Below are 27,353 nucleotides of genomic sequence, written 5' to 3'. Positions count from 1 at the left end.
TCGCTCATCCTCGATGTGGATTATTTCTTTTACAAATTAACAAGGAATCCTTGATTCCTTTTCCATTCAGCTTTCATCTTCTCAGACTCAACAATGGACAGACATTAAAGGAAGAAAGCAAAAATAAAGACGTAGGAATATTATAAAAAGTAAAGCTGAATGCTTGTGATGAGCATAGCATAAGGCTGAGTTGTGCCGTCACTATGTTGTACACCTGTAACTAATGTAGCCATGCGTGTCAACGATGCTTCAATAAAACAAGAAAGGGCAAGTTGAATTTTTCTGAATGGTGTAGCGTAAAAGCTAATGATTTGCTCCTTAACATGCAAGGATGTGTGGTAAGAGAGTAGCTGTGCTTCAGGCTTGGAATCAGAAGAGCAGGTGAGTAAAATGCTGAGGCTACCATAGATGAGATTGGGGAGCGATGTCAGATGCTGGTATAGAATGGCAAGGAGAAGGCAGGCAGGCTGGGGTTGGGGAATCTGTGTGTGACACCAAGGAGGCAGTCAGCCCAGTGGGAATCTATCAAGGAGAAGAAGAAATTCCTTAAAGTAAGGAAGACATGAGCAAGCAAGTTTAAGAAAGTTGAAGGAGGGTGTGGACTCCGGCAAGTTTCATTGAGGAACATTCTAACCTAAGTAAGTCAGATAAAGGAGAAAACAGTCCAAGGTTTGATAGACAGCTGCATAGTTATGTAGCTAAGTGAGAAAATAAATAAGCACATAAATACATATCAATAAAAAGAAAAGAGGAAAAGAGGGTAATAGAGTTCATCGCATGCTGTCTGTTTTCCCCAGAGAAAGGAGAAGTCTGTAATACCTTGTGAGTGACAGCGAGACCCCTAGAGGATGACCATCCACGTGGCCCAGCTCTGAAAAGAGAACCTCTCCTGATTATGCAAGTCTTTGGGGCCAAAACAGGACTCTGCCTAATGCTCTGGGGTTGCACAGTTTATTTTCCTAATGGGAGACTGGATTTTAAGTGGCAGAGGCAAATGTCTGAGAGCTGGAAAGCATAATAAAGTTCAGGAGGGAAAAGAGAATTCCTGGAACAGATTGGCTTACCACTGCATTTGCAAATAATTCCCCTACCGTTAAAATCAGCCTTTGGCAGATATACTTGGTTTGATTCCAGAGAAAAGGGAAATAATAAATTCCATGATACCCGTGCTTTGGACTCTCTCATTTAAGGAAGCTAGCAGAAGAATAGCAATAATTGGAGGTACTCAACATCTTTGATGCAGATTAAAAATTTTTTTCATAATCTCATTGCAAAGGCTAGGTGTGGCAAGTGACCAGAATAATAGCTCTGGCCTAAAATTATGATACATAAAGAAGATGACAGACTTGACCTTCCAGTATGTTCAGAGGGACCCAAAAGGGTCTGAACAGTGCCTTTGTCCCCAGAGACAGTCGTCAATACAATGAAGCATAAATCTTTTAAAAATAGAGCCAGCATATGGGTTGCCTTCTAACTGTGTGAAATATATAAAAATGCTAGGGAAATGTGATTAGAATTCCAATACATTATGGATAAAGCTTGAAATAAGGCAAGAATATTCATGCACCCCTCTGCGATATGCATAACAATAGAAACTGAAAATACACTGCATGGGAAAATGCTAATGAAACATTAATAAGCAAAAATTTCTGTGCATAATCAGGGAAAGTAGAGGGTTATTAAAGATTGGAAATCCACTGTTTAGGGAAAAGTGAAGCTATGTAAATAAAGAGGACAGAATTAGAAACGGTAGAAGCAATCTGTTTTGTGTATCAAAGGATCAAGAGAAAATAATATATAAAGTATGATCCCAAATCTCTTTTAAAAAAATGCCAGCTGCTGGCTCTGGATATTGGGAATATGGGAATTTCTAATTTTTTCTTCACGCTTTCTTGTTTTTCAAATAATATCATGTCTTACTATTTGAAATATTATTTTTAAAAATTGTGATTCAGGGGCGCCTGGGTGGCTCAGTGGGTTAAAGCCTCTGCCTTCGGCTCAGGTCATGATCCCAGAGTCCTGGGATCGAGCCCCACATCGGGCTCTCTGCTCAGCAGGGAGCCTGCTTCCCTCTCTCTCTCTCTGCCTGCTTCTCTGCCTACTTGTGATCTCTCTCTCTCTGTCAAATAAATAAATAAAATCTTTAAAAAAAATTGTGATTCAGATTTAAGGCCATATATCATTATGAGGTTGACACGAACAGATGGATTCTGTTTTCATTTTGGTAACAAATATGTAGGTCTAGATTCAGTGTAAACAACTATAGAGAGATTGAGACAGAGAAGAGGAAAACAGATAAAAAGAATAAGAAAAGAAGAAATATCTTTGTTAGAATTTTAAGTCAGTCTTTAAAAGGCAAAAGGATGGGGCGCCTGGGTGGCTCAGTGGGTTAAAGCCTCTGTCTTTGGCCCAGGTCATGATCTCAGGGTCCTGGGATCGAGCCCCCAGGTCATGATCTCAAGGTCCTGGGATCGAGCCCCCGCATCGGGCTCTCTACTCAGCAGGGAGCCTGCTTCCTCCTCTCTGCCTGCCTCTCTGCCTACTTGTGATCTCTCTCTCTCTCTCTCTCTCTGTCAAATAAATACATAAAATCTTAAAAAAAAAAAAGGTGAAAGGATGCAAGACAATACTTGGAAGAGATATTAAATAAAAAGAATATTCATCAGAGTTGCTTTCCTATAGTTTACAATTTTAACATGTATGTGCGTTGTTAGCGTGTTAAGTGTTTCTTTTGAGACATCCATGGAATCATAGAACTCTAGACTTAAAGAGAACCTTAGAGATTATCTAGTATCAATTCCTTCATTTTATAGAAAAAAAAAACGGAGACCCAAAAAGGCAAAGTGAGCCCAGCCTAGTTAGAGGGAGTTTGGGATCTGAACATAGGAATTCAGCATTCGGAGCTCCCTTAACCCGCTTTGACTGTAGTTTTAGTCCGCCTGTGAGCACTGCACTCTTCCTCTTACAACATCCAAAAAAGAGGAGGAACATTCATTAAGGTAGGCCATGACATGATAAAGGCATATTTTTTTTATTTTTATTTTTTAAAGATTTTTATTTATTTACTGAGAGAAAGGCAGTGAGAGAGAGCATGAGCGAGGAGAAAGTCAGAGGCAGAAGCAGACTCCCCGTGGAGCTGGGAGCCCGATGCGGCACTCGATCCCGGGACTCCGGGATCATGACCTGAGCCGAAGGTAGTCGTCCAACCAACTGAGCCACCCAGGCATCCCATAAAGGCATATTTTAAAGAGATATGTTCAACTTCACAAAACTGGAAAGGATTGGATAACTAAGCAGGAACTAAAAGAAAGAGAAATTGCTTCCAGACTGAAATGGAGAGAGTGGGGCTTGGGGGGCCACGAGGGATGTCAATGAACTCAAACTTAGAAAGTATGAGTAAGAGAGACTAACCAACCCAGTAAGACTGGTCTTGAATCAAGGGAGAGAATGGATAAAACAGCGGTAGCCCTCTATAGAAAATTGATGGCTGATGAAAACAATGACTTTTGAGGTGTTTGGGGTCTCTGTTGGTAGAAAGATGGCTAATCAGCAATAATTTTTTATGAATAGCCAAATAGCAAAGTGTTCTGAAAGTCATAAGTGGAAAACAGAAAGTTAATGGAATTCTTCTGTTCAGAGAAATATCACTTAAATGCAAAATAAGAAATAGAAAGAGGGTAGAACAATTAGGAGATGTGTGACAGAGAACACTGAACACAAGACCCAGAAATAAGTCGGATTTTCAAGGAATTATTTGACCTGAAATAGTGCATCCAAGCCTTAGGAAGAAAATTCTCTCTAAATGAGTGGAAATAAAAATGTACAATGACAACAAAAATGTATGACGAGATGGGGATATTTAAATTCAGGGTTCTGTTTTATTCACAATGAATAAACCTGAACCCTAAAAATGAATAGAAGCTCATCAAGATAGAAACAATAACGAAAGAAGAAAAGATCGTCTCTCAATAAATATGATTGTGCGAGTTTCAAGTTTCCTCTCTTTTTATATCAGCCAGAAAAAGCGTTTTAAATTAAAAATATTTATGAAGTTTTGTGACTAAAGCATTGGCAGCTGAAAGTTAAAAAAAAAAAATAGACTGTCAAGTATTTTCTTCCTGACTGGCGCTAACCTGCCTGTCCCACTTTCCAGGAGAACCAGAGGCTCCAGCAATTACATAGTCAAGCTGGCTGGGGAGGACCGCACAGGAGCCCGATCACTGCGGGAGGACGGGTTTTCGGGGAGGTAGTCCTAGGGAAGATGGCTACCTTTTGCCAACTGCTGTCTCTGGAGCTTTGGCTCTGAGCCACGGATCTGCATCATGCTCTCCTTGCTCGGGCAGCCCAGCTAACATTCTCTGGCTCTATTCAGCAGTAAAACATGGTGTGTCTATACCCAATATACATACCCAGCAGTCAACAGAGGATGCTCACCTCCAAATTAATTAGGTTTCCTCATCTATACTCTCGTAGACCCTCATATATTTCTGCATGATTGTACAATCTGTTTTCTATTTATTTGTTTAACATCAGTACCCCCCGCCACCGCCGTCCCCTCTTCTCCCCCACCCCCAACCGGAATGTAAAGACAGGACCGTTTTACTTCTCTCCTAACTGTCCCTTTGTGTAACTGTAACTCCTCGACCTGTGCCTGTGCACAGAAGAGTTGCCACAAATAATGGAGACTTCGTGGATGTATTCTTTCTGGGATGGCCACCACCAGTGACTAAGGAAACGTTCCTTAATCTACATCAAACAGGTAACTTTCTGTATTTTTTAATCCTGGAAAATGGATGCATTACAAAGATCTTTCAAGGCTTCTTCTTATTCATTTTGCTTCATGCAACTCTCAGCATTAATAATTTTGATTCTTTGGGATGCACTCCAAAAATAGGAAATCAGATCTAAACACATCAATTGGCTCAGGAAGCGGCATCCTGAACATGTTATTATTCTTATTGATGATGAACTCTCTTGCCAATAGCTTCCCATCCTCCCCGGATTATCGCATGCCAAAAAAGGCATGCTTCACCGAGCTCTTAGTTCTTTAAGTGGCAGCTTCTATTTAAATACATAGATAAGGCTTGTCAGGCTGAGCTGCTCTTGAAGCATGAACTACTACTGTAAAGTCACATTGCAATGGAAACAATACTTTTGGTAGCTTTCCATGTTCCTTTAATCCTTTCTCATTTTTCAGAAACCTTGGGAACTTAAAGGCCTGGTTTAAAAGAAATTTCAATGGAAAAAAAAATCAAGTACTAAGTAATAGCTAGAAATGAAATTATAATCTTACCATCAGAAGTGCCAGCATGCACGAGTAGCAAATGTATTCGGTATTCTAACGACTACGTGATCTACTTCAATCTAGTCTCTCAGATATCATGGGGAATACTATATGCTCAAATCTTCGTTCAATACTTACATTTTGTGGAGTTTATATGATTTGTAGCTTGTGTCCAACCCTTTAAGACAACCGGTTTATGCTATTAGATCCGTGGTGAACAACACATTTCCTTAGAAAACAAAATCTTTCATAGTCTTGAAGTACCAGACAGTGCCTGGAAGAAATGATTTAATAAGATTTAACCTTAGGTGCCCTCACTAAGTTATTATGATTCATTTCAGATGTTATCTTAATTTTCCCAACAGCAGGGTAATGTCTTAAAGGATGAGGTCGCTAAGCTGCTCTACAAATAAGTCTTTCTGATGGATATAGTTCATATATATCTTGCTGATTCTGTTTCTGCTACTAAATAGTTGGGAAACCTTGGGAATGTCATTTTTTAATCTCCATCTGGCCTCGTTTTTCTCATTTACAGAAGGAAGGAGTTGAATGAGATCAATGGTTTCAAGTATTTGGCAACAAAATCCTTTCTTCAAATAAAATATTTTGTCAAAGCCTGAGGTATGGTATAGAATATGGCTCCAATTAACATATCTTGAAAATCACTAATCTAAATGCTATCTTATGTCAATTTGACTATGATATATTATAATTCCCATTAATAGATTCATGGTTCATATCAACAAGTAGTCACTGAATGTTCTCAGGTGTCAGGTTCAAGGGACTCTGCTATACTCTGTACAAGCCAGGCCATTACACATTTTTGCCAGCAGATGATTTTCCAGAGGGAGACCCGAAAATCCCACAAATAAAAAATAAAGTATGAAATGTCACTCAAAATAGGGATTGATTACTTCTGGCCAGGGCATCAAAGAAGTGTTCATGAGAAGGTGGCAGCCTTTGACCAAGAGGCAGGATTTTTGACCTGGTGAATATGAGTGATTCCAAGTGGGGCAAATATAGTAAACAAAGGTTTGGAGGCAGGAAATTGAAAGACATGTTGAGAAAGGCAGTGTTTCAGTTGGTTGTGTTATTAATGGTATGATGGGGACTCTGAGTTACGACTGGGAAATTAGGTTAGAATCAGATTATCAGAGACCTTGAATTTCAAGGTAATGAGGTTTGCCTTTATTCTCTGGGAAACAAAAAGTCATTGGAGGTGGGGATTTTTTTTTTCTTTAAGTAGGAAGTGACATAAACAGAAATGTAACTAGAAAAAGATTTCTCAGAATAATATGTAACTAGAAGTGGGAAAAATTGGAGACAAGAAGGTGAATTGGAAGACAACAGTCCAGCAAGAAGTGATGGAGATCCAGCCTGATGCAGTGCTAGGAACCGAAATGTCTCACCCTAAAATGTGTACGTTGAAGCCCCATCCCACAATGTGACTGCCTTTGGAGATAGGGTTTTGGGAAGGTTATCAAGGTTAAATGAGGTCATAAGGGTTGGCTTCTAATCCCATCAAATTAGTGTCCTATAAGAAAAAGGAGAGTGATCAGTCGTTCCAAGTGCATGGACTGAGGGAAGGCTACATGAGACTCAGAGAGAAGGGGGCTATCTACAAGCCAGAATGAGAGTCCTCACCTCACCTGACCATGATCTGACTTCCAGCCTTCAGAACTGTGAGAAAACAAAGTGCTGTCGTTCAAGTCACCCAGTCCATGGTAGTTTGTTATGGTGGCCATGAGCAGACTAAGACAGACAGTGACATTAGGAATGGCAGGGAGAGGACAAGTGTCAGCAAGTCACCATGGAAATAGAATCAACAGGATTTGACGACAAGCCCACTTGGGAATGTGAGAGGCAAAGGTCAACAGTGGCTGTGAGTCTAAGTCAGTGACTAGAAGGTGTTATGATGCCATTTGCAGATTCAGAGAACAGAGGGGGAAGAACAATTCTGTGGGAGAAGAGCTTAATTTTTGTTTCTGAAAAATTTGGTGATCGAATTAGAGGTGTTGGCAACATAAACACGCAGAGTCTTTCAGCAGCCAGCAAACAGAACTATGGATTTGGTGGTTAAGAGAGAAGACGGAACTAAAAATATAATTGATTTTGGAGTTATCTGCAGAGGGATACCACCAAGGGCTGGTCACGGGTGAACAAAAATATTCATGCACAAAAAGATCTACATGAGCCTGAGACTATCGAGAATGATACCTATCTCTATGTTTGTTACCTAGGCCTGGGTTACGTGTGATTTTTACAAATTCTAGAACTTGTGCTATAAAACAGCGTTGGGGATGTAGAAGATCTACCTTTGAAATGGTAAATAAAATGTAGTGTAAACACCCCAAGTATCCCCCTCTGCTTTGATACGCGTGTAATTTGTTTCTGTTGGCAAGAGGACCAAACAGAATTTATGAGGCCGTACAGTTCAACAAACAAAATACCATGACCCTGAAGCAGGGTAAAGGGCCAACTGTTCTTCAGATAAAGTATACACTACCTCTAAGAGGACCAAAAGCAAAAATGGAACATTCCATTCCATAGGGATGTGGATTAGCAAGAGAATTCGACACCTGGGAATACTGGTTCTTGAATTTCACAAGTGATGATGGAGTAACTAACTTGGAGAGAGACAATAAGGAACAAAAAAAGAAAATAAAGGGGTGTCTGGGTGGCTCAGTTACTTAAGCTTCTGCCTTCGGCTCAGGTCATGATCCCAGCTCCTGGGATTGAGTCTCGCATCGGGCTCCCTGCTTAGGGGGAAGCCTGTTTCTCCCTCTTCCTCTCCTGCTCCCCCTGCTTCTGCGCCCGCTTGCACTCTCTCTCTCTCTCTGTCAAATAAATAAATAAATAAAAACTTTAAAAAAAAAGAAAAGAAAGTAGAACAAGATTACTGTAATAAAACAAAAGAAAGTTTCACAAATATTCAACTAAGTGGAATAATAGACAGGATATTTAGCAAATAAATACCTTTAAGGTCCTTCTTGTAAAAAGTGGTCACCTGTCTTAAGCACAACTGATTTTTTTTTAAGATTTTTAAAATTTATTCATTTGAGAGAGAGAGAGAGAGTGAGAAGGAGCATGAGAGGGAGGAGTCAAGGGAGAAGCAGACTCCCCATGGAGCTGGGATCCCGATGTGGGGCTCGATCCCAGGACTCCAGGATCATGACCTAAGCTGAAGGCAGAGGCTTTAACCCACTGATCCACCCAGGTGCCCCAAGCACAACTGATTCCTAAAATTCATGGAACTTGAAGATGCAGGCTTAGGACTTCCCACTAGACAGGCCACTAAACAGGAACTAGAAAATCTTAGCCATGTGGTCTCCCAAGCCCAGAAATAGAGTTCCATGAAACATGGGGATTCCTTTAACTTAATACCCGCTGTAGAAATCCATAGTCTTTAACAAATATGTGTATATCATTCCCATTTCCCAGAAGCAATGGCTTTCAATTATCTAAGTTATTTCTTTTGCTAGTTAGTGACATATTTCTAAATTATATATATGTGTGTGTGTGTGTGTGTGTGTGTGTGTGTGTGTGTGTGTGTGTTACTATTTCTGGACTCTCCAACTTAAACATTTCTGTTGACTTCCTGCTATGGAACGTCAGGATTTAGTGCTCTTATTCTACCCTCCTGCAACAGAGACACACAGACATACAGACAGACACAGACACACATTGTTCTCTTTCTCTTTTTCTGCGCAACTTGGTCAGACCATACCTTATGGTCGTATCAGTTCTCATTGTTCTCATTGTTATGACTCCATAAATCCTGCTCAGGGCTGAGCCTTCTAGGCTTGATTTTATTTCCTTGCCTATGCTACCTCCTGTTTTCCCTGGAGTGGTTTGTGCTGCTGTTTTCTTTAATTGTCTGATTTTCTCTGAAACTATCCTTTATTCATTTCCCAAGCTCTCTGCCAAAGGTGTTGTATTTCTCACTATAATCAAACACATTAGATAATTGACCAGTACCTTTCTTTTGCCTTGGCAATCTCCCTCTGTATGTCTTTGATTTCCTGCTTCATTTGGACCTGGTTGATCTCCAGATCTGCAAACAACTGCTGGCCCAGGTCCTTGTTCACATTGATCCTAAGAACTGCCTTAGTCTTTCTTCTGTATGCATTGCCCTCCCCCACAACTTTCTTTCTTTCTTTTCCCCCTCCTTCGTTCTTTTTACTCAATAATACTGAGTGCCCACTATGTTCCAGGCATCGTTCTCAGCGCTGTGGATAGAGCAGAACTAGTAATAAAGATTTCAGATTTGGGCATGCTGAGCCGGAGGTACCTTTTAAACAACTCAAGTCAGTTGGACGTGGAATTATGGAGTTCAGGGGGGGAGGTTAGGGCTGGAAGCATTCATTTGAGAATCATGCACATATACATGGTATTTAAAGCCAGTGCACTTGATGAGGGCACCCAGGGAGTGAGCGTGAAAAAAGGAGCTATCTGGAATGCATCAACATTTAGAGGCAGAAGGGAGGATAAGGAGTATCCAGTAAAAGAGAATGAGATGTGGTCAGGGAGGTAGAAAAACCAAGAAAAAGTGGTGAAGCGAAGAAAGCATTTCACATGGCTGCTTACTTCCTCAAGCCAGCAAGGAAACTCCCTGCCTATCAGGGAGGCCCCAGCCCCTCCTTACGGGGTTTTCAGCTGATTACATCAAGCCTTGGATAAACTCCTTGATTGACTCAAAACCAACTGCTTTGGGACCTTAATTCATCTGCAAAATTCCCTCACTCTTGCCAGATGTTATTGCCTAGAAGGAAGCAAGAAGGGCCACTCACACTCAGGAAAGAGGATTCTACAGGGCTTGAATAACAGGGGGCAAGAATCAGGGGTCCCCTAGAGTCTGTTCGCCACTGAGAGGTTCAGTGGAAAGGGAAACAATGATGACTGACAAGAGAGGTGGCCATTGCAGAAGCAATTTCCTTGCGTTGGTCAGAGGGAACGGGACAGAGCACAGTTGGAGCTCAGCCCTCTGAGTTATCAGGCAGAAGGTAGAATATGTGAGTCCAGGTGCAAATAGGCTGGTTGACGTGGTGGTGGGGGCTGATGTTAGTTCCTGTCCCTTGCTGGATCCTCTATATTCCTATTCCTCAGGCGGTCTCCTTGTTTTCATAAAACTTATTCCAATTATTTCTTTTCTTTTTTTTTTTTAAGATTGTATTTGTCAGAGAGAGAGCATGCACAAGCAGGGAGAGTGGCAGGCAGAGGGAGAAGCAGGCTGAGCATGGGCCTGATGTGAGGCTCCATCCCAGGACCCTAGAATCATGACCTGAGCCAGAGGCAGACACCCAACTGACTGAGCCACCCAGGTGTCCCTTATTCCAATTCTTGAGAAAGGATAATGGGAGTCTATATTTTCTAAAACTTGACATATCTGCAAATATCCTTATTCTACCTTGAATTTGTTGGATACAGAATTCTGGGTTGGAAATAACTTTCCCTTAGCATTTTCAAGATATTGTTCCATTGTCTTCTAGCTTCCAGTGCCGCTGCTAAAAAGTCTGATAGTTATCTGAGCTTTTATACTCTTCTGTGTTCTGAAATACTGAAATTTCAGTATTATAAGCCTGCTGAGGGTGTTTTTCTTTATTGTCCTATGGGCATGTGCATGGGACCCTCCAGTCTAGAAACTCACATCCTTCAATTCTGGGGAAAATTCCTGTATGATTTCTTTAACAATTTTCTCCATTTATCCTTGTCTTCTTTCTTGAACTCCTATCATTAGATATCATGCTTTCTGGGTCAATTCTGATTTTCTTATTTTCTCTTTCATTTTCCAGATTTTTCTCTTTTATTTTCTGCTAAGTGTCCTCACCTTTATCTTGATCCATTTTATGGATTATATTTTTACTTTCAAAGTAAAGTAATCTCTAGGAGTTCTTATTCCTTTCATTTATAGAATATTGGCTATAGAGCCAGACTGTCTGGGGTCCCATCCCAATACTATTTACAAACTGTGTGATCTTGGACAAATTACTTCATCTCTGTGTCTCCATTTATTCATGTGCATTGTAGGGTTGTCGTGAACAATGAGTTAATAGATACAAAGTGCTTAGTATCTATTCATGTTTACATGAATAAATGTTAACATAAATAAATGTTAACAATTACTGTTGTTGTTGTTATTGTATATCTGAGGATAGTAACGTGCTTTCAGAATTTTTCTTCTCTTCACTACAGTCTTTACTTCTCTGAGTTTATCTTTTCAGTTTATTTCTTTTGATCCCAGTCTGTCATACTAAAAGTTTTTCTTGGAAATCTGATGATTCCTGCTGAATTCATGTTTATGAGGTATGTGGGGGTGGTAGAGGGTGTTGACTGGTGAACTTCAAAATAGGGTGAAGAGACAGAGAACTGGGCTATCGAATGTCAGCATCTGTATGTCTTGACTCCTGAGCTGGTCACTTCCCTCAAGAGGAATCCTCCAATTTCCTGCCTGGAAGGGTGTACTTTAGGGAGTCCATGGGGGGAAAGAGGCCACTGATCAGTAGTTCACCAAATTAGAATCAATCCCTCCTCCTCAGTGCCACATCTGATCCCCCACAATCAGCTGTGCAAATCTCAAGTGAGCCCCTCCACCTCCTTCTGGGAATGAAGGAGCACAGTTGCTTGCCTACGTAGGACAGAGGAGGGCCAGAGGGTGGACAGTGTTACCAGCTCCTTCTACAAACATTTCATTAATTCTTGCTCCTTATTGCTTTTCAGAGGCACCTGGTGTCTCCAGATTCCGTGCTTTTGCGCTCTGTGATACAAATGTGATCTCGCTACTCACTGGCTTCCTCTCACTGAGCCCTCACCCAAGCTTAGGTTCCAGTGTTCTCCACACTTCGCTAAGTTAGTTCCAAAATTTTAGTAGACAACTCTCATCTGCTCTTGTCTCTTTTCCTGTCCCTTTTCCCTTTTTTACATCTTATTTATTTATTTGAGAGAGGGAATGAGCACGAGCAGGGAGAGAGGCAGAAGGAGAGAGATACACAGATATCCCACTCAATGGGGAGCCGACACTGGGCTCTGTCCCAGGACCCCAAGATCAGAACCAAAGTCAGATGCTTAACCAACCGAGCCACCCAGGCGCCCCTTCCTGTTCCTTTTCTAAAAATTAAACAAATTTTTAGTTGTGGTAAATTACATATAACAAAGTTTATCATCTTAACCATTTTTCAGTCTATAGTTCAAGTTCAGTAGTGTGAAGTACACTCATATTCTTGCACAACCAACCTCAGAAGTTTTTCATCTTGCAAAACTGAAACTCTTTGCCCATTAAACAGCTCCCCATTTCCCCCTCCCCTCAGCTCCTGACAGCCACCATTCTACTTCCTGTTTCTATGACTCTGACTACTCGAAGGGCCTCCTTTGAGTGGAGTCATACAGTGTTTGTCTGTTTTGACTGGCTTTTTTAACTTATCATAATGTCCTCAAGGTTCAGCCACATTGCAGTGTACGCCAGAATTCCCTTCCTTTTTAAGGTTAAGTAACTTAAATTTTTAATTATCATTTAAAATTTTTATTATAGTTCTCTTGTTCTTTTGTCCTTATGAGTTTATAATTTTGTTTTATCTTCCCCATTCCTTTAGTCATGGTTTCAGTGCAGCTTTAGGAAGCAGAGATAAACTTGTGAGCCCGACCTCGTCCTTAAGAGGAAACCCATATTCTGTTTATGAATTGTAGCATTTAAGGATATATTCCCTGTTGCTTCTGAGAATCTCTTTAGCTGTACAAGACTTCTTAAAGGAGAACAGAATAATGAAGTTGCATTTAGGTTGCACTTAGCCAGAGAAAAACTCATGCTTTGATATTAGGCAGAAAGGTTACTTCAAGCAGTTGTCTTCTCAGTATGCGTATAAGCTCCCTGCTGGGGGAATTGAGTGTAGTGGGTCCCCAAGTGTGGTCCCCAGACCTGCAGCAGAAGCATCCCCTAGGAGTTTGACAGAAAGGCAAATCCTCAGGCCCCACTTCTGACTACTGAATCTGAAAAGTTGGGGGTACACACCTGCATCTAGACATGAATCATTTTATTTAGTCTTAGCCCAAACATTTCCAAGATGTCTGGGCTATGAGGTGGCCATCTTTCATAAGTCGTGAAGGTACCTATGCCACTGACAGTGTCCATGTTTGGGACTTTTTGCTGAAGACATAGGTGTTGATATGTGTTTATTTATGCTACCCAGCCCCTTCTTTATCCTGCACGCCACTGGCCACACGGACTGAATCGGGAGAGAAACTCTCATGCAAGGCCAGCCCATCCACTGGATGGTCAAGACCAAATTAACTGGATTCCCTCTCTTCCGGATATGAACTAGAGACACCGATAGCTGGTACTGAACTGGTAAAGGTATATAAAACTAAGAGAGACAGCTAGAGTGGGCTCTGTGTAGGCACAACCCCCCATGTCCTTTCCATTTGTCTTTTTGCCTCAAATGGGTATATATTTCTTTAGCCAAAGAGACGTGGTGAGAATACATAGTAACTATTGGTAGGAAATGCTGTCTGATTGATTGGTCACAGTTACGATTCTCCGTCATAACCTATGGCTTGTCCATGCTGTCGTCCTGTGTTGGCGGCTGCATATAAACAAATTGATGTTTCTGTCCAATATCTATTTATGTTCCATGCATGAACACAAATTTGATAGCATTCTTATTTGATTCCAATGCTGAACTCTAAGAGTTCTTTTGCAATTGCTTCATCTTCTCTGAGAAACTAGTGAAAATTGCTTGGTAAATCAACAACCAAAGAATCAATTTCAGTGATGTTTTTTGAGAATCCAAAGATAAATAGTCCCCACAGGCCACTGTCACTGCCCTCCAAGGTTTGGAAGGACATATTCCAAAAATGAAAGCAAAGGAAATCACACCATATTAACCCAAATAGATACGGGGTAGGGAATAAAAGCCAGAATAGGAGTTTAGAAGTGAACGTTGGTTCTGAGAACAATATTAACATAATAGAACTACCAGGATCAAGCTTTAATTTTTCAGGTCATGGTTACTGATTTACGAATTGAAGCAAATAAAACTTCTTATCAGAGAGCTGTTTGCAAAGATGTTTTAAATCCCACATGTCTTCTTTTAATATTATACTGTTGTAGAATATCCCAGGATGGGAGAGACCACGTAGGTCATCTAATCCCCTTACGCATTTCATGCCTGACTCACTTCTAAACCTCTAAAGAAAAGACAGCCATATGCCCCTAGCATTGCCATTGATGACAGAGCCATGCACCTTGCCTCATATAGTAAATCTACAAAAACAAAATAACAACAACAACAATAAACTACTCTGAAACACAGAATATGCTACTTTGAAATACGGTTTTGTAAATGTTTGGAAAAGTAGCTCTTTTTTTCCCTGTCATTCCTGGAGGAAAGTGTTAACCATTTGGCAAACACTGGTTATTATCCCCAGAACTGGTTCTCAATTTCCAAATGTTTGCTTGGCCCATGGCTGTTCAAAATAAAGGCTACATTCCCAAGCTTTCCTTTTGGCTATGTGTTTCAGTCCTATTGCTGTGTTACAAATTATCCCCAAACTCTGAGGCTTAAAACAACCTTTTTATTATGCTCACAGGTTCTGCGGGTCAGGATCTGGGGCACGGCATCACAGAGCAGGCTACTTCTTGTCATCCTGACATGATTTCTTTCAAAGCAGTCACAAACCCATCCAGATTCAAGAGGAGGGGAATTAAGGTTTCAACCCTTGAAGGGGGAGTGGCAAGGCCACACCCTAGAAGAACGCAAATGACAGGAGATATTTTTGGAGTCACCTTTGGAAAACGCAATCCAGCATCCATCAAAAATGTGGCCATCTTGACTAAGTTCTGGCCAAGAGAGTATACAAGGAATTGGTGCATTTAACTTCCTGAAAGCATTCTGAGAGGTGTGTGTGTGTGTGTGTGTGTGTGTGTGTGTGTGTTTGGATGGGAGATGTGGGGAAGGAGGAGAGGGTGGAATCCCTTTCTTTCCCACTTTTCTCCCGGCTTAAACATGAATGAGATGACTGAAAGTAGGGCAACAATTTTGGACCACAATCTGAGAATTACAGAGCCATGAGCTAGAAGGAGCCTGCATACCTGAAGATCATGAAACCACCATACACCAGTCCTGCTTACCTTTACATTACAGAAAAATAAGCTTCTATCTTGCTTAAGCTACTGTAGTTGGCCTTTTCTGCCACGTGAGCAAAGCTAATCTTAATAAAAACATCAACACAAATGAAGGCAGGCAATGAAAATCCATTTTAATTACTGGATCTATAAAGATAATAATGCTTATATGGTTTACAGAACACTTACATGATAAAGAGTTGGACTAATATTGTCCTCTATGAGGATCATGATATTTAATAAAACCTTACTGCTTACAATGCCTGGCATTGTAGAAGTACTTTACTATATTTAAAAACAATATACTATTATGAAGTTGATTAAGAAACAGAAGTCAAGAAATACATTCACTAATGGAGCAGTTACAAGCTGGATTATAAGCAAAGGATTACTATGAAGATGAATTTTTATAAATGTGATATCTCAATTTCTAGGCTTTGAATTTCCTGAGTCATGTATGTACTCTTTTTTTTCAAGATTGGAAAGACAAATCAGAATAATTGAGCTTGTTCTTTACAATTTTATTTACTTACTTTATGACCATTTATTTTATGGTCATTGTAGAAAATGAAGAACGTGTTTTAAAAAACCATTTATTGGTAAAAAGCAACCTCCTAATTCAAAATTGTAAATATTTGCAGAATAAGCCTCATTTTAAAAACAAGGACGTCTACTTTAATGGCACATGTCTCTAGTTCTATTTCTCTTTATATTAAATAACCTATTTTGGAGATACAATTCGATTAGCTCCGAGTGTAAAGTTTTAAAATAAATAATAAATAAATAAATAAAATAAATAATAAATAAATAATAAAACCCCATCAGGCAAAACGTTTTTTGCTTTAGGGCCGTCCGTCTTGACTCTGACATTTTATTCAAATTGCTGCACTATCATGTTTGAAGGGCCTGATAATAAATGGTGCATTTGTCTTAATAGTAGTAAGTGCATCGCATTAGTAACAGTAAACATAAACAGGATGTATGGAGAAAGGCTGGGTAAAATGCAGCGAAGGAGAAAGAAAGGTGTCACAAGGATGGGCTATTATTTTCTTGTCCAAAACAAAACCGGTAGCACAGAGGACTTTAAACAAAAGACACTGCCAACACTTAACAATGCAACTAGATTCCCGGAGGAAAAGAAAATGCCGCTACCGAGGTGGAGGCTGAAGTTTCCGGGCCAATCGCGTGGCAGCAGCTCCGCGCGGCTCGCCTTGCTGACTGACTTGTGGAATTCGGCCGGCGGCCCGCCCGCCCGCAGGCGCGGACAGGTGGACGGCGAGGCGTGCCTGGGGGCCCCCTGGGGCAGTGCCGAGCGGGGCCCGTGCCCGGCGCGCGCGAAGCCGCGGTCCCCGTCAGCCAGCCGCCGCCCGCCGGCGTCTTCAGCACCGCAACCTTCCCAGAGGCGGTGCGCGGCGCCCGCCGGCGGAGGTTGCCATGGTTTCCGGGGGTCACGTGGGCGCGCTCCGACGCCCCCTCCCGCGCGGCTCGGAGGGGCGGGGGCGGGGCGGCCCCGGCGCGGGGGAGGGGTGGGGAGAGGAGCGGCCGCGGCGGGAGCGGGAGGAGCCGGAGATGCTGCCAGCCCTCCCGGGGCCGCGCTCGCTCAGCCGCCGCCGCCGCACGGAGCAGCCGCGCGCCGGGAGCCGCGGGCCGGGCCAGCCGGGCCGCCGGGGCCCACAGCGCCGCGCTAGCAGCGGGTAGCGCCTCCAGCGCCGTCCGCGCTCGCTTGGCGGCCGCGGGGCCGCAGGCCGGTCCAGGGAGGCGGCGAGGGCGGCGCCCAGGCGCCCACCGCCGGGCAGGCAGGATGAGCATCGAGATCCCCGCGGGACTGACGGAGCTGCTGCAGGGCTTCACGGTGGAGGTGCTGAGGCACCAGCCCGCGGACCTGCTGGAGTTCGCGCTGCAGCACTTCACGCGCCTGCAGCAGGAGAACGAGCGCAAAGGCGCCGCGCGCTTCGGCCATGAGGGCAGGACCTGGGGGGACGCGGGCGCCGCCGCCGGGGGCGGCACCCCCAGTAAGGGGGTCAACTTCGCGGAGGAGCCCATGCACACCGACTCGGAGAACGAGGAGGAGGAGGAGGAGGAGGCGACCGCGGACGCCGGGGCGTTCAACGGTGAGGACCCGACCCCCTGCGCGCCCCCGCTCGCCCGCGCCGTTGCCCCTTTGCTCTAGAACCCCGCAGCTTTGCTCACCCGCCTCTCCCAGCGTTCGCCACCTTCTCTACCTTCCCATCTCGCCCACCTCCTCGGCATCCATTTCTGTCTCTCCCACTCGCCCACCTTCCTACTCTGCTTTCGTGTCGTGCCCTCCCCCTCTTCCCTCCTCTGGAGGTGGGGCGCTGAGAGGTTAAGGCTCTCGGTCCCGGTGCCCCCCTCTGGTCCTGGGCTCGCCGGCAGAGGACCAACGGTGTGGGGTGGGCATCCAAGACAGCTGTCACTGTGGTTGTGGACAGATTTCGCGGCTCGGATACCATTGTGCGTAAAGGAAACTGGCCCACTTGGCATCCTCTTGCCGCTCTTGTAATTTATTAATGGAGTGTCCAAAGAGAAAAGGCGAAGGGTATTCAGTTGGATTGGCTTTGCTGTTGTTAGGACTGTATATTCACTAAAAGGAGCATAAAATTGGACTCACTGGGGCAGAACAAAATTTATGGCAATAACTTTGACGTTCTTGGAAGCAGAGTAATCTGTTATTTTCCAATTTACCAATACCGCGTTGTGTTATTTTTGGACACACAACAAAGGATCCTGTTTAGCCTGCAACTCATGGGGTCTTTGGAATGAGGAAACGGGCTAATGGTTTGCTTTTTATTTAAAACAAATAGTCAATGATTTGGTGCCTTAAAAAAAAAAAAGTATGTGAAAACCCCTGTAGGAAGTTCTGAAAGCTTGTTGGTTGTCTTTAGAGTGAAAAGTCAGTGAGTAATTGTAAGGATTGTGCCATACACAAGCTAGAAAGAATGAATGAGAAAGAAAAAGGAATTTTCTGCAGTAGTTGCTCCTGGCAAGTCCCACCCCTTCTGCTTACAACCCTCTTTCCCTAACACACACAGACACACACACACACACACACAGTCACAGCCTCCTGTATTTACACCACATGCCTAAATCCCATCTTTATGGCATCCCAAGCTAAAATACACGGTGTGCAAGTGTTTTCTCTTTGTGGTGGAAGACAAACAAGCATTTCAGCATTGCACCAGTCTGTATTTATTTACACTGCTTGTGGTTTGTGTGTCTGCAGTGTATTCCATAGAATGAAAATGTTTTAAGGTGTCATTTCTTTGAGTAGGTTCCTAGGAAGGCGTTTTCTTTGCAGATTTGTTGAAATGTGCTTTAGAATTAATGTATTTTTAGCTTGTCTGAAAAAATCACAAAAACCCTGGACATCAGTGTTCAATGAAGATAAAAAGGAAAACCCTTACTTAAAATATGTTTATTTTAGACTTTTTAGTGTTTCCAGGGATAAGATGGTCATAGTCTTACTTGTTCCTTTTGCACAAGAATTTAATCAAATGCTTTTCTTGCTAGAACTAAGAAAAAGGGAAAAGAAGGCATACTTTAAATAGAGGGGAAGGAGAAGCCAATAACAGATGACACAGAAAGGGCAGAAGCATCTAATACTTCTTATGCTCCTGGCACGTCCACGCACACTTACGTACATGCACTTGCACACACACAAAGGAAAAAAAAAGACTTGTTTCCCAGATTGGAGGAAACTAGGAACTAAGGGAGGTGTTTAAAAAAAAACAAACCCTATATATGTTTGATATGATTTATTGTTAGTATAACTATTTTCTTTGTTAGTAGAATGCTTTGGAAGTACTTTGCATTGATGATTCCATTTTCTCCTTACAACAATGTAGATTGTACACAAAACAGATTTTATTTCCATTTTGTAATGAATAAGCCATTAACTTCTAAACAGCAGGGATCGTTTTATATGGTTTTATGTTCTCCAAGGCACCTTTATTGTAAAAATTACTCCGTGTGAGTGTTAATGAATACTCATTAGCCAATTGCGCTATTTATTTCCCACCCCTACCCACAAGGACTTTAAAACTTTCTGACTACAGCCAAATACAATTTGATCATTATCCAACACACGTACATGCGTATATATCAGAAACTTTGGCAATGGTACATCCCTCTATTATGTGCATTAGAAAATATCTATTGAATCTCTCCTATTTTAATTAATTCTCACTTATTATCACTATTTTTTAAGTATGTAAATTGTGTTGAGACTTGCAGTTTAAAAAAAGTGTAGGGCTACCGGGGGTTGACACACGTTTTTGTAAAGGACTAGATAGTAAATATTTTAGGCTCTGTGAACAATATATGGTCTTCATTGAATATTCCTTTTTTTTTTTTTTTTTTTTTACATTTTAAACATGTATTTCCTCTGGAAGTTGGGGTTGTGCAAAATTGGCCACAGACCAAGGCCATAGTTTGCTGGCTCCTGGCCAGAGGGGAGGAAAAGTCAGAATAGTGCTGTTGGGGGAAAAAATTATAAGTGAACCTATCAGTTTAATGTTTAGATGCAAAAATAGCCAAAATAGGAAAACATCAGATCCTGGGTAATTCTCCTAGCATAGCATAGTAAAGAGTAAGTACTAGAAGACAAGTCTTAATTTACTGTGACCCACCATAAAACCAACTGGGTCCCTAATTTCTAAAATTTTAGAATGCATCTCAAGGAAGTCTGATTTAGAAATGAGTATTACCTGGCACTGCTGTTGAAGAGCTTTTTTGAATAGGTTGGGAAGGTGGGACATGGGATCTTTTTTTTTTTTTTTAATGTACTTATTTAATTGACAGAGAGAAACACAGCAAGAGAGGGAAGACAGCAGCGTAAGTGAGAGAGGGAGAAGCAGGCTTCCCGCCAAGCAGGCAGCCCCATGTGGGGCTTGATCCCAGGACCCTGGGATCGTGACCTGAGCTGAAGACAGACACTTAACAAGTGAGCCACCCAGGTGCCCCCCCCCCTTTTTAAACAGACATCCTAGGTCATTCTGATATGCGTAGTTCTCTGACCACACTGTGAGAAACATCGATCGACAGATAGTGATGATAGTAATGTCTTTGTCTTACCAACATTTAAAAAACATTTGCCATGTGCTAGGCATTACCTAAATACTCCCCAGCTGTATGAGAAGGACGAGGCTGTCACTTGCCCAGTGTTTCATAGCTACTGTGTTTCCAAACTGGGATTGAAACACAGGTGTGTTCCAGAGCCTGGCTCCGTCCCTCCGCTCTTAACTCCCAGGTTTTATGTCTGGGAGGGGCTGGGGCCAACATTACTTGAGCATCCCTTTTGTGTCAAACACTACCTGAGACCCTTGATGTGTTTTATCATAAAAATGAACTTGTCCAGGGTTACACACGGGACTAGTAAGTAGCAGAGCATAGTTTCTTTTTTTTTTTCTTTTTTAAAGATTTTATTTATTTATTTGACAGAGAGACACAGAGAGAGAGGGAACACAGCAGGGGGGAGTGGGAGGAGAAGCAGGGTTCCCGCAGAGCAGGGAGCCTGATGTGGAACTCGATCCCAAGACCCTGGGATCATGACCTGAGCCAAAGGCAGACTCTTAATGACTGAGCCACCCCGGCGCCCCCAGAGCATAGTTTCTTACTCACATCTGACCAACCCAGGACCATCAGAGTGTTCATCCTAAATGAAATTTGTCCAATGGACTGACTCACAGATCGGGTTTTCCTGGTTATTTTTCTAGGAATGGTGATGAATTTGCATGGATTGGTTTGTATTCACTTTCATGAATCCCTTTAGGACAAGTGATGGTATTTATGAGAGGTTGGGCAAATTTTTCACCATGAGACTGCTGTCCATTTGACTCAAGTGGGGATCCGGCATATGACCTTGATCTCAGTGTAGTGATGGAATCAAATAAGTGAGCTAGGATCTGGTAGCATGGCCATTGATAGCACTGGGCCAAATGGGCAGAGAATCCCTTTTTCCACGGGTAGCTGTCCCATCTCTCTCCTGTTTTCTAATTTTATTACTTCTGTTCATTTCAGTTTGCTATCAGTTCTGGTTAAAAGGGCTGCCTTTAGGTATTAGAATGATAATGATGTATGGTAATAACCCTTCCGGGGAACTCTCTAAGTTTTGAAAGAAACTATAGTGGAGACTGCCTCCCTTATCCCCATCCAAGGGAAAGCAAGCATGACATGTTGCAGAAGTGTAGTGTCCCCAGGCTTAGAATATATTCAGAGGGTTAACTGCAGGCCAAAGAGCTGGATCAGTACTAATTTGGAGTGGAATTGTGGTAATTAATGGTTTCATGCAGGCATCATTGTGAGATCTTGTGTTGCTCAATAATTTCTTTAGTGAAATTGCTGAAATTATAAAACGAAGTAAATAAAATTCCAAATTACCCCTATAAATTGACAAGTGGTCAGAAAAAAATTACATGTGGGTACATGAAGAGCAATCAAACTGGAAGAAAAAGAAGCTACTGTATATAAAATATACTGTATATAAAATACAGAAGAACTAATTTTCCATATTGTGGGAAAAAAAAATCCAGAGTTCAAAGTGGATACGTCTGAAATCAGAATACCTTATAAAGCAAGCACGTCAAGATATAGACACACTATGACTTAATCCTCTTAATTCTGACCTATGTCAAATCTTGATTTTTTTTACAATTTAAAGGGAATATGGGGAATTTATAAGAGATCCTTAAAATCGCACAAAATATTGGAAAGTTGGAGCTGGTGGTGGTGGTTGGGGGAGATTAAGAGAACAAATTTCTTTCATGAGAAGACATGGTTGCTTTAGGAGCAATTGGAAGAATAGTCACGTGTCTAAGAAGTTTTCTTAGAGGATTATGAGCAAATTATTCTTTATCTCTGTGTCTCTGCTGCAGCATCAGAAGAACTAAGCTTCATTGGAACTTGAAGCATAGGGCTCAGAAGTTGAGCTGTGTGAAGTGGTTTATTTGGTCTTCCTGAAATGTGTTGGCCAAAGGAGTCCCAGCAGTAGATATATTGGCTCCCAAAGAACCTGCTGTGCGAATGTTCTTCACCGTGCCCAAACTGGGAGTACGAAACACTTTGGCCAATTGACTTTTTGGGCAGTAATCCCAGCTCTAATGAAGTGCTCCTTTGGCTGATTTATTAGGCTCCCTGTTATCTCTGCATTCTTAAGAACCTGCTCTCTTGGTGGCTACTAGAGGTGATGAGGAGACAAAGCAACCAATTGTTAGCTCTTCATTCCCCTCTTCAGTACACTTCATTGGCTTGAAAATGTTCGTGAAAGTCAGACAACGTTCATTTCCCTTCATGTATGAAACGTTGTGCTTGGCGTGTTGACGTATTATCACACTAATGATCCTTACCTCGTAAGGTTGTTAGCGGATAAATGGATTAATATTTATAAGGGCCTCAGGACCAGTGCACATAGCCAGCATTGTTTCCGTGTAAGACAAATGATCTCATTAACACGAAATGTTTCAGAAGTGTAAATTTCTTGCAGAATAGCAATTTCATTGTTATTTTGTGGAAATGAATCTCGTGTTTGCACTTTTTAGAGAAATGAAGTAGGAAATGAGCTTACGTGGCATTTCCCACTTAGGATTTAATATGAAGTTATGTTGCATGGTAATAAAACCCACATCCTTTCAGCTTGTAATTTGTAGCTAAGAGCTGCAGAATTTTATAATTAATGAAGCTTTATGGTCTTTGGCTATTAGAAATTTATATTGTAAGTTTTAAATTTATATGATACTTTTGAATCCTCTGAAACGGAAATCACAATTCATGTCACATTCATGACAATGAATTCATGACAATGGCTAAAATATTGAAGCCATTATTTTAATTATGAGCATAAAACAATAATAGAGAAGAATTTAGAAATATTGAGTTTAGTTGGTAATTGTGATTTTCAGAGTAGAATAGTGAAGAACATTATTCATTTTAATAGTAGTATTAAGTGAATAACTTAGGGAAATCAAAGGACTTGAAATAGTGTCCTTTCTCAAACTCTTACCCATCAGTTAGCCTTAGGCTTGGGGAAGAGGGAGGGAGGGAGGGAGGGAGGAAGAGAGGAGTAACATCAGTTGGGACTTGTGGAAGGTTCTTTGTCTAACTTATACTTTGAAGAGTTCATAGAATAAAAACACGTGAACAAAAAGTGAAGGATACTTTAATTTGTCTACCTATCTTAAAAATCAAACCGTTTTGCCATTATTTAATGTAAGACAGTGATAAGCTTTCCATTTGAGGTTGAACCTACAGTGATGTGCTGGGTCTGGGTGGGATGGAGTAAATATTTAATGGTTGTTATTGTTGCAAATCCCATTCCTTGGGTTCCAGTAAATTTCCAGCTGTTAAGATTTTGTTCCTAGCTGCCTCAAGAAAAGCAAATGTGTTTCTTTTTCAGCTGTGTAAATACCAAAAAGAGACCTTTGAATTCCTCAGTGAGAAGCTTATTTGTGACCCATTAAGGAAGTCATTTAATGAGGGTAGTAGCAATTAGAGAAAAGCCTGTGGTGGAGGTTGGGATTCAGTGAAGGAGTTTGGCCGACTGCAGGGTCCCCTGAGTGGTGTCTACACTCGTTGATACCAGCACGGGGCTGGGACCTGGGGTGGCCTGTTAACAGAAGGGATGTATGAAAAGTTGAAGGGAGAATGCTGTGCTCATTCACTCACTCATTTATTCACTGCAGAAATATTGGCTGGGTGCCAACTTCTTCCTTCCTTTTTTTTTTTTTTTTTAATTTAAAGAAAAAAGAAATTATTATTCTCTTAAGTTTACCATCTCTGGACTTAGGAAACAATCCTTTTGTCAGGTACTGTCTTCTAGATAGTACATGTAATCTGTTTCATTCAGTAGATGGGGCAGCTGAGAGCCCTGGAAGCTCCTTGCCCCAGTTTAGTTGATTTTGATCTTTGTTCATAGCACTAACCCTTACATTATTGATATTAACTTACATATAAATTCCCTCTGTCTTCCATCAAGGTGGTAGTTACAGTTTGAAAGCCTAGGCTAACGAGAAGTACTTTTGTACTCTTACCTTCGGAATTACCAATTTTTTTTTCTTTGATTTTTTTTTTGTTGTTGTAGTGAAATATAATACAGGCTTTATTTTTATGTCAATTGCTTAAGGACAGACAATGGGAAAGAAAACAGAGTGCAGTGATTTTTCTGAGTTGAACGGATTATCACTATGTTCTTTGTCCTATTCTTATAGTCCTTTCGGTTTCATCCATACTATTTTGGTATGGTTGAAATAGTAAAAAAACAAAAAACAAAAAACAGAAAACCATATAGAAACCTCGCTATGATGCTGATCACTATCTTTATTTTATGGGAGCGAGTTTTGTATTTCAGAAATTCAAAATGACTCAGACTGTTCCATTATGTAATTATTTTGTGGAAAGAATTTGAGCTAAATTTTTTTAGGTCATGGCTTATATGAAAACAAAACAATCTAAAAAAAATCAGAACTATAAACACAGTTGGTGTAACATTTATAAATGTTTCAGCAATGGGTACTGCCATGTGTAACTTAATATGTTTGGAAACTTAAAAAAAAAATCATTCCAGTTGCTGCTGTTTAAAAATGTCTCTACATTAAAAAAAAAAAAAAAAAGACAAAAGGTCAAAATGTAAACACATGTTCCACATGAAAGTGAAGCCAAGAAGATATACTGTATACAGTTATTCCCGTATCCGTTTGGCTAGGGCCTGACATTGTTTAATTTACATTAGCTGTTCCAAGACCAAATAGTTCATGGGAGTGATGTTGAGGGAATTTTTTTAATACAAAAAAGAAGGCAAAAAGCTTCCATGTGTTTAAATACATTTCAGTTGGACCCAAAAAGCATCTTTCCAAAAGGTGAAGCTGAATTAAAACATGACTCGGCTGTTTCATTTCAGTTTCTGTAGAAAGCTAATGTTTGTTAAATTATGCTCCTTTTATTTAATAATAATGATCAACATTTTTGGCAGCTTAAGTGCCAGACACTGAACAAGGCCATTTATACATGCACCAATTTAGCCCTCCCCAAGTAGGGGATGGAGTCAGGATATGAACTTGACCTTGGGTTCAGAGCCCATCTCCTTAATCGTGGTACACTTCATTTTCAATAACTTTCATAGCAGGAATATGATTAAAAATAACCACATATCAAAAAATAAGCTCTCTACTTTTGTATCTAAAAATGTACAGCCCAGCCAAATACTGATCTGTCCCTTTTACAATGTGTTTTCTCTGTTTCACTCAAATTAGCCCCTCATATACTTTAGAAACTTGATAAAGTATTTATTTTTAGAAATTAACACTTGATATACTGAGCTGTTTAATTCTCAAAACTTTTTTAATTCTGTGCCCTCACCGGCAGAAGGTATCTGAGTATGCACTCCTTTATGAGTGTGCACTTTAAAGACACACTGAGTATGTCTTTAAAAATGTTATGCATGTACCATTCTACTTTTGTGTGTTAAAGCACCCCACAGTATAAACTTTGAAAGGAAGAAGTAAAAAATAATCGTAAGCAAGTTCTGATTTTTTCCTGCATGCCAAAGATTGCCTTACCCTCTGCCTTAGGGTACGTGAACCATTTTGGAGACCATAGCTTAACCTGATAGTCTGTTAATACATAAAATGCCTCTGCTCAACTTTGCTTTCCTGATTTAAGCTGCTAGATTATAAGGGACCTGCGGGTAGGTAGGGCTGTGTGCATGCACGCGTGTGCGTGTTTTAATAGACGTTCATTAGGTAAGTTAATTGACTCAACAGAAGTTTGGCTGCAATAAAGAGGAAAATCCTATCTTATAAAAAGGAAATAAGGTAAGATCCAGGCTTTTTCTTTTAAACCTATATTCCTGTCCACATCTCAAAGTCCAGCCGAGATTGTAGGGTACTTGTTTTTTGCGGGGATGTGACCAAGAGAATACTATCCCATTATAGGTGTTTAGTTAGGAATCACTAAATCATGGAAACGCTAATCAGAATTAGAAGAAAAAGTTTAAACAGTTTACAGAAGTGTGGTTTTATCGAGTATCTCAGGAGGGGCAGCTGGAGAGATGATAGTTGGTCAGGAGGGAGACTTTTCAAGATCTCCTTTTTGGTAACTTTTGAAAAAATGTTTATGATATACTTGTATTGCCTACTAAATAAATTTTAACTAGAAAAAGATGTGAAAGGAAGGCAAGTCCCTTACAGGGATTCATTACGTGAAACACAGCCCTGAGAGGCACGCGGTAGGGTGCTCAGTGGATTTAATCTTCAGAAATACTGTTATGTGAGTTATTATCTTGGTTCTTAGTGCCCAGTCCTCTCTTTCCTTAACGTTCTGCCAAATCCCACTCTTTCTCCAGAGGTTAACTTGCATTTCACCCTCCCAGTAATCTTCACAAAGCTCTGGTTGGCACTAATGCCATCCGTCGGGCAGGATGAATATGCCATATGCATCAGCATAAGCTTTGCAAACGGGAGGTGTCCTCACCCCAGGCGGGCAGGAATAGGTAGGCACAGGCTCTCTCCCTCCAAGACTTTCCCTGCCCATAGTAGGTGCTCCAGTATAACTTAACTTAACCGCAGTTGAATACTAAATGTGTCATAATTTTAAATGTCGGGCGCCTGGGTGGCTCAGTGGGTTAAGCCGCTGCCTTCGGCTCAGGTCATGATCTCAGGGTCCTGGGATCGAGGCCCGAATCGGGCTCTCTGCTCAGCGGGGAGCCTGCTTCCCTCTCTCTCTCTCTCTGCCTGCCTCTCCGTCTACTTGTGATCTCTCTCTGTCAAATAAATAAATAAAATCTTAAAAAAAATAATTTTAAATGTCTACACATGTATATTTCTGGAGTGATTGAAGCCTTCTGAAGGCATGTAAACATTTAAAATAGTCTCCTAATAACCCATTACATTAATGCATTTTAAAACGTTTTCATGAAATGGAAACGCCTTAGCCTATCTTCAGTTTCAT

General features: G+C 41.3%; 1 protein-coding gene and 1 long non-coding RNA gene across 2 annotated transcripts in view; one reads left to right on the top strand and one right to left on the bottom strand.

Annotated features, from left to right (window-relative positions):
• Positions 1 to 426: 426 nt before the first annotated feature.
• Positions 427 to 16,877, bottom strand: LOC125080367 (uncharacterized). The gene is made up of 3 exons (XR_007121343.1): positions 16,551 to 16,877; positions 5,423 to 5,558; positions 427 to 545 (listed from the first exon to the last, which is right to left on the bottom strand). It is a non-coding gene; the product is annotated as an uncharacterized LOC125080367 (long non-coding RNA).
• Positions 16,878 to 16,953: 76 nt separating this feature from the next.
• Positions 16,954 to 27,353, top strand: part of PRKAR2B (protein kinase cAMP-dependent type II regulatory subunit beta) — a 98,713-nt gene continuing 88,313 nt past the window's right edge. Inside the window, exon 1 of the mRNA XM_047694101.1 lies at positions 16,954 to 17,509. Within this exon, the coding sequence (XP_047550057.1) occupies positions 17,200 to 17,509 (310 nt within the window). The 5' untranslated portion in view covers positions 16,954 to 17,199. The remainder of the gene's footprint in view (positions 17,510 to 27,353) is intronic.

The sequence above is a fragment of the Lutra lutra genome, chromosome 11, assembly GCF_902655055.1.
Source record: "Lutra lutra chromosome 11, mLutLut1.2, whole genome shotgun sequence".
NCBI lineage: Eukaryota > Metazoa > Chordata > Mammalia > Carnivora > Mustelidae > Lutra > Lutra lutra.
The sequence above is the reverse complement of the archived record's forward strand: the minus strand, read 5'-3'. Positions and strand labels throughout refer to the sequence as shown.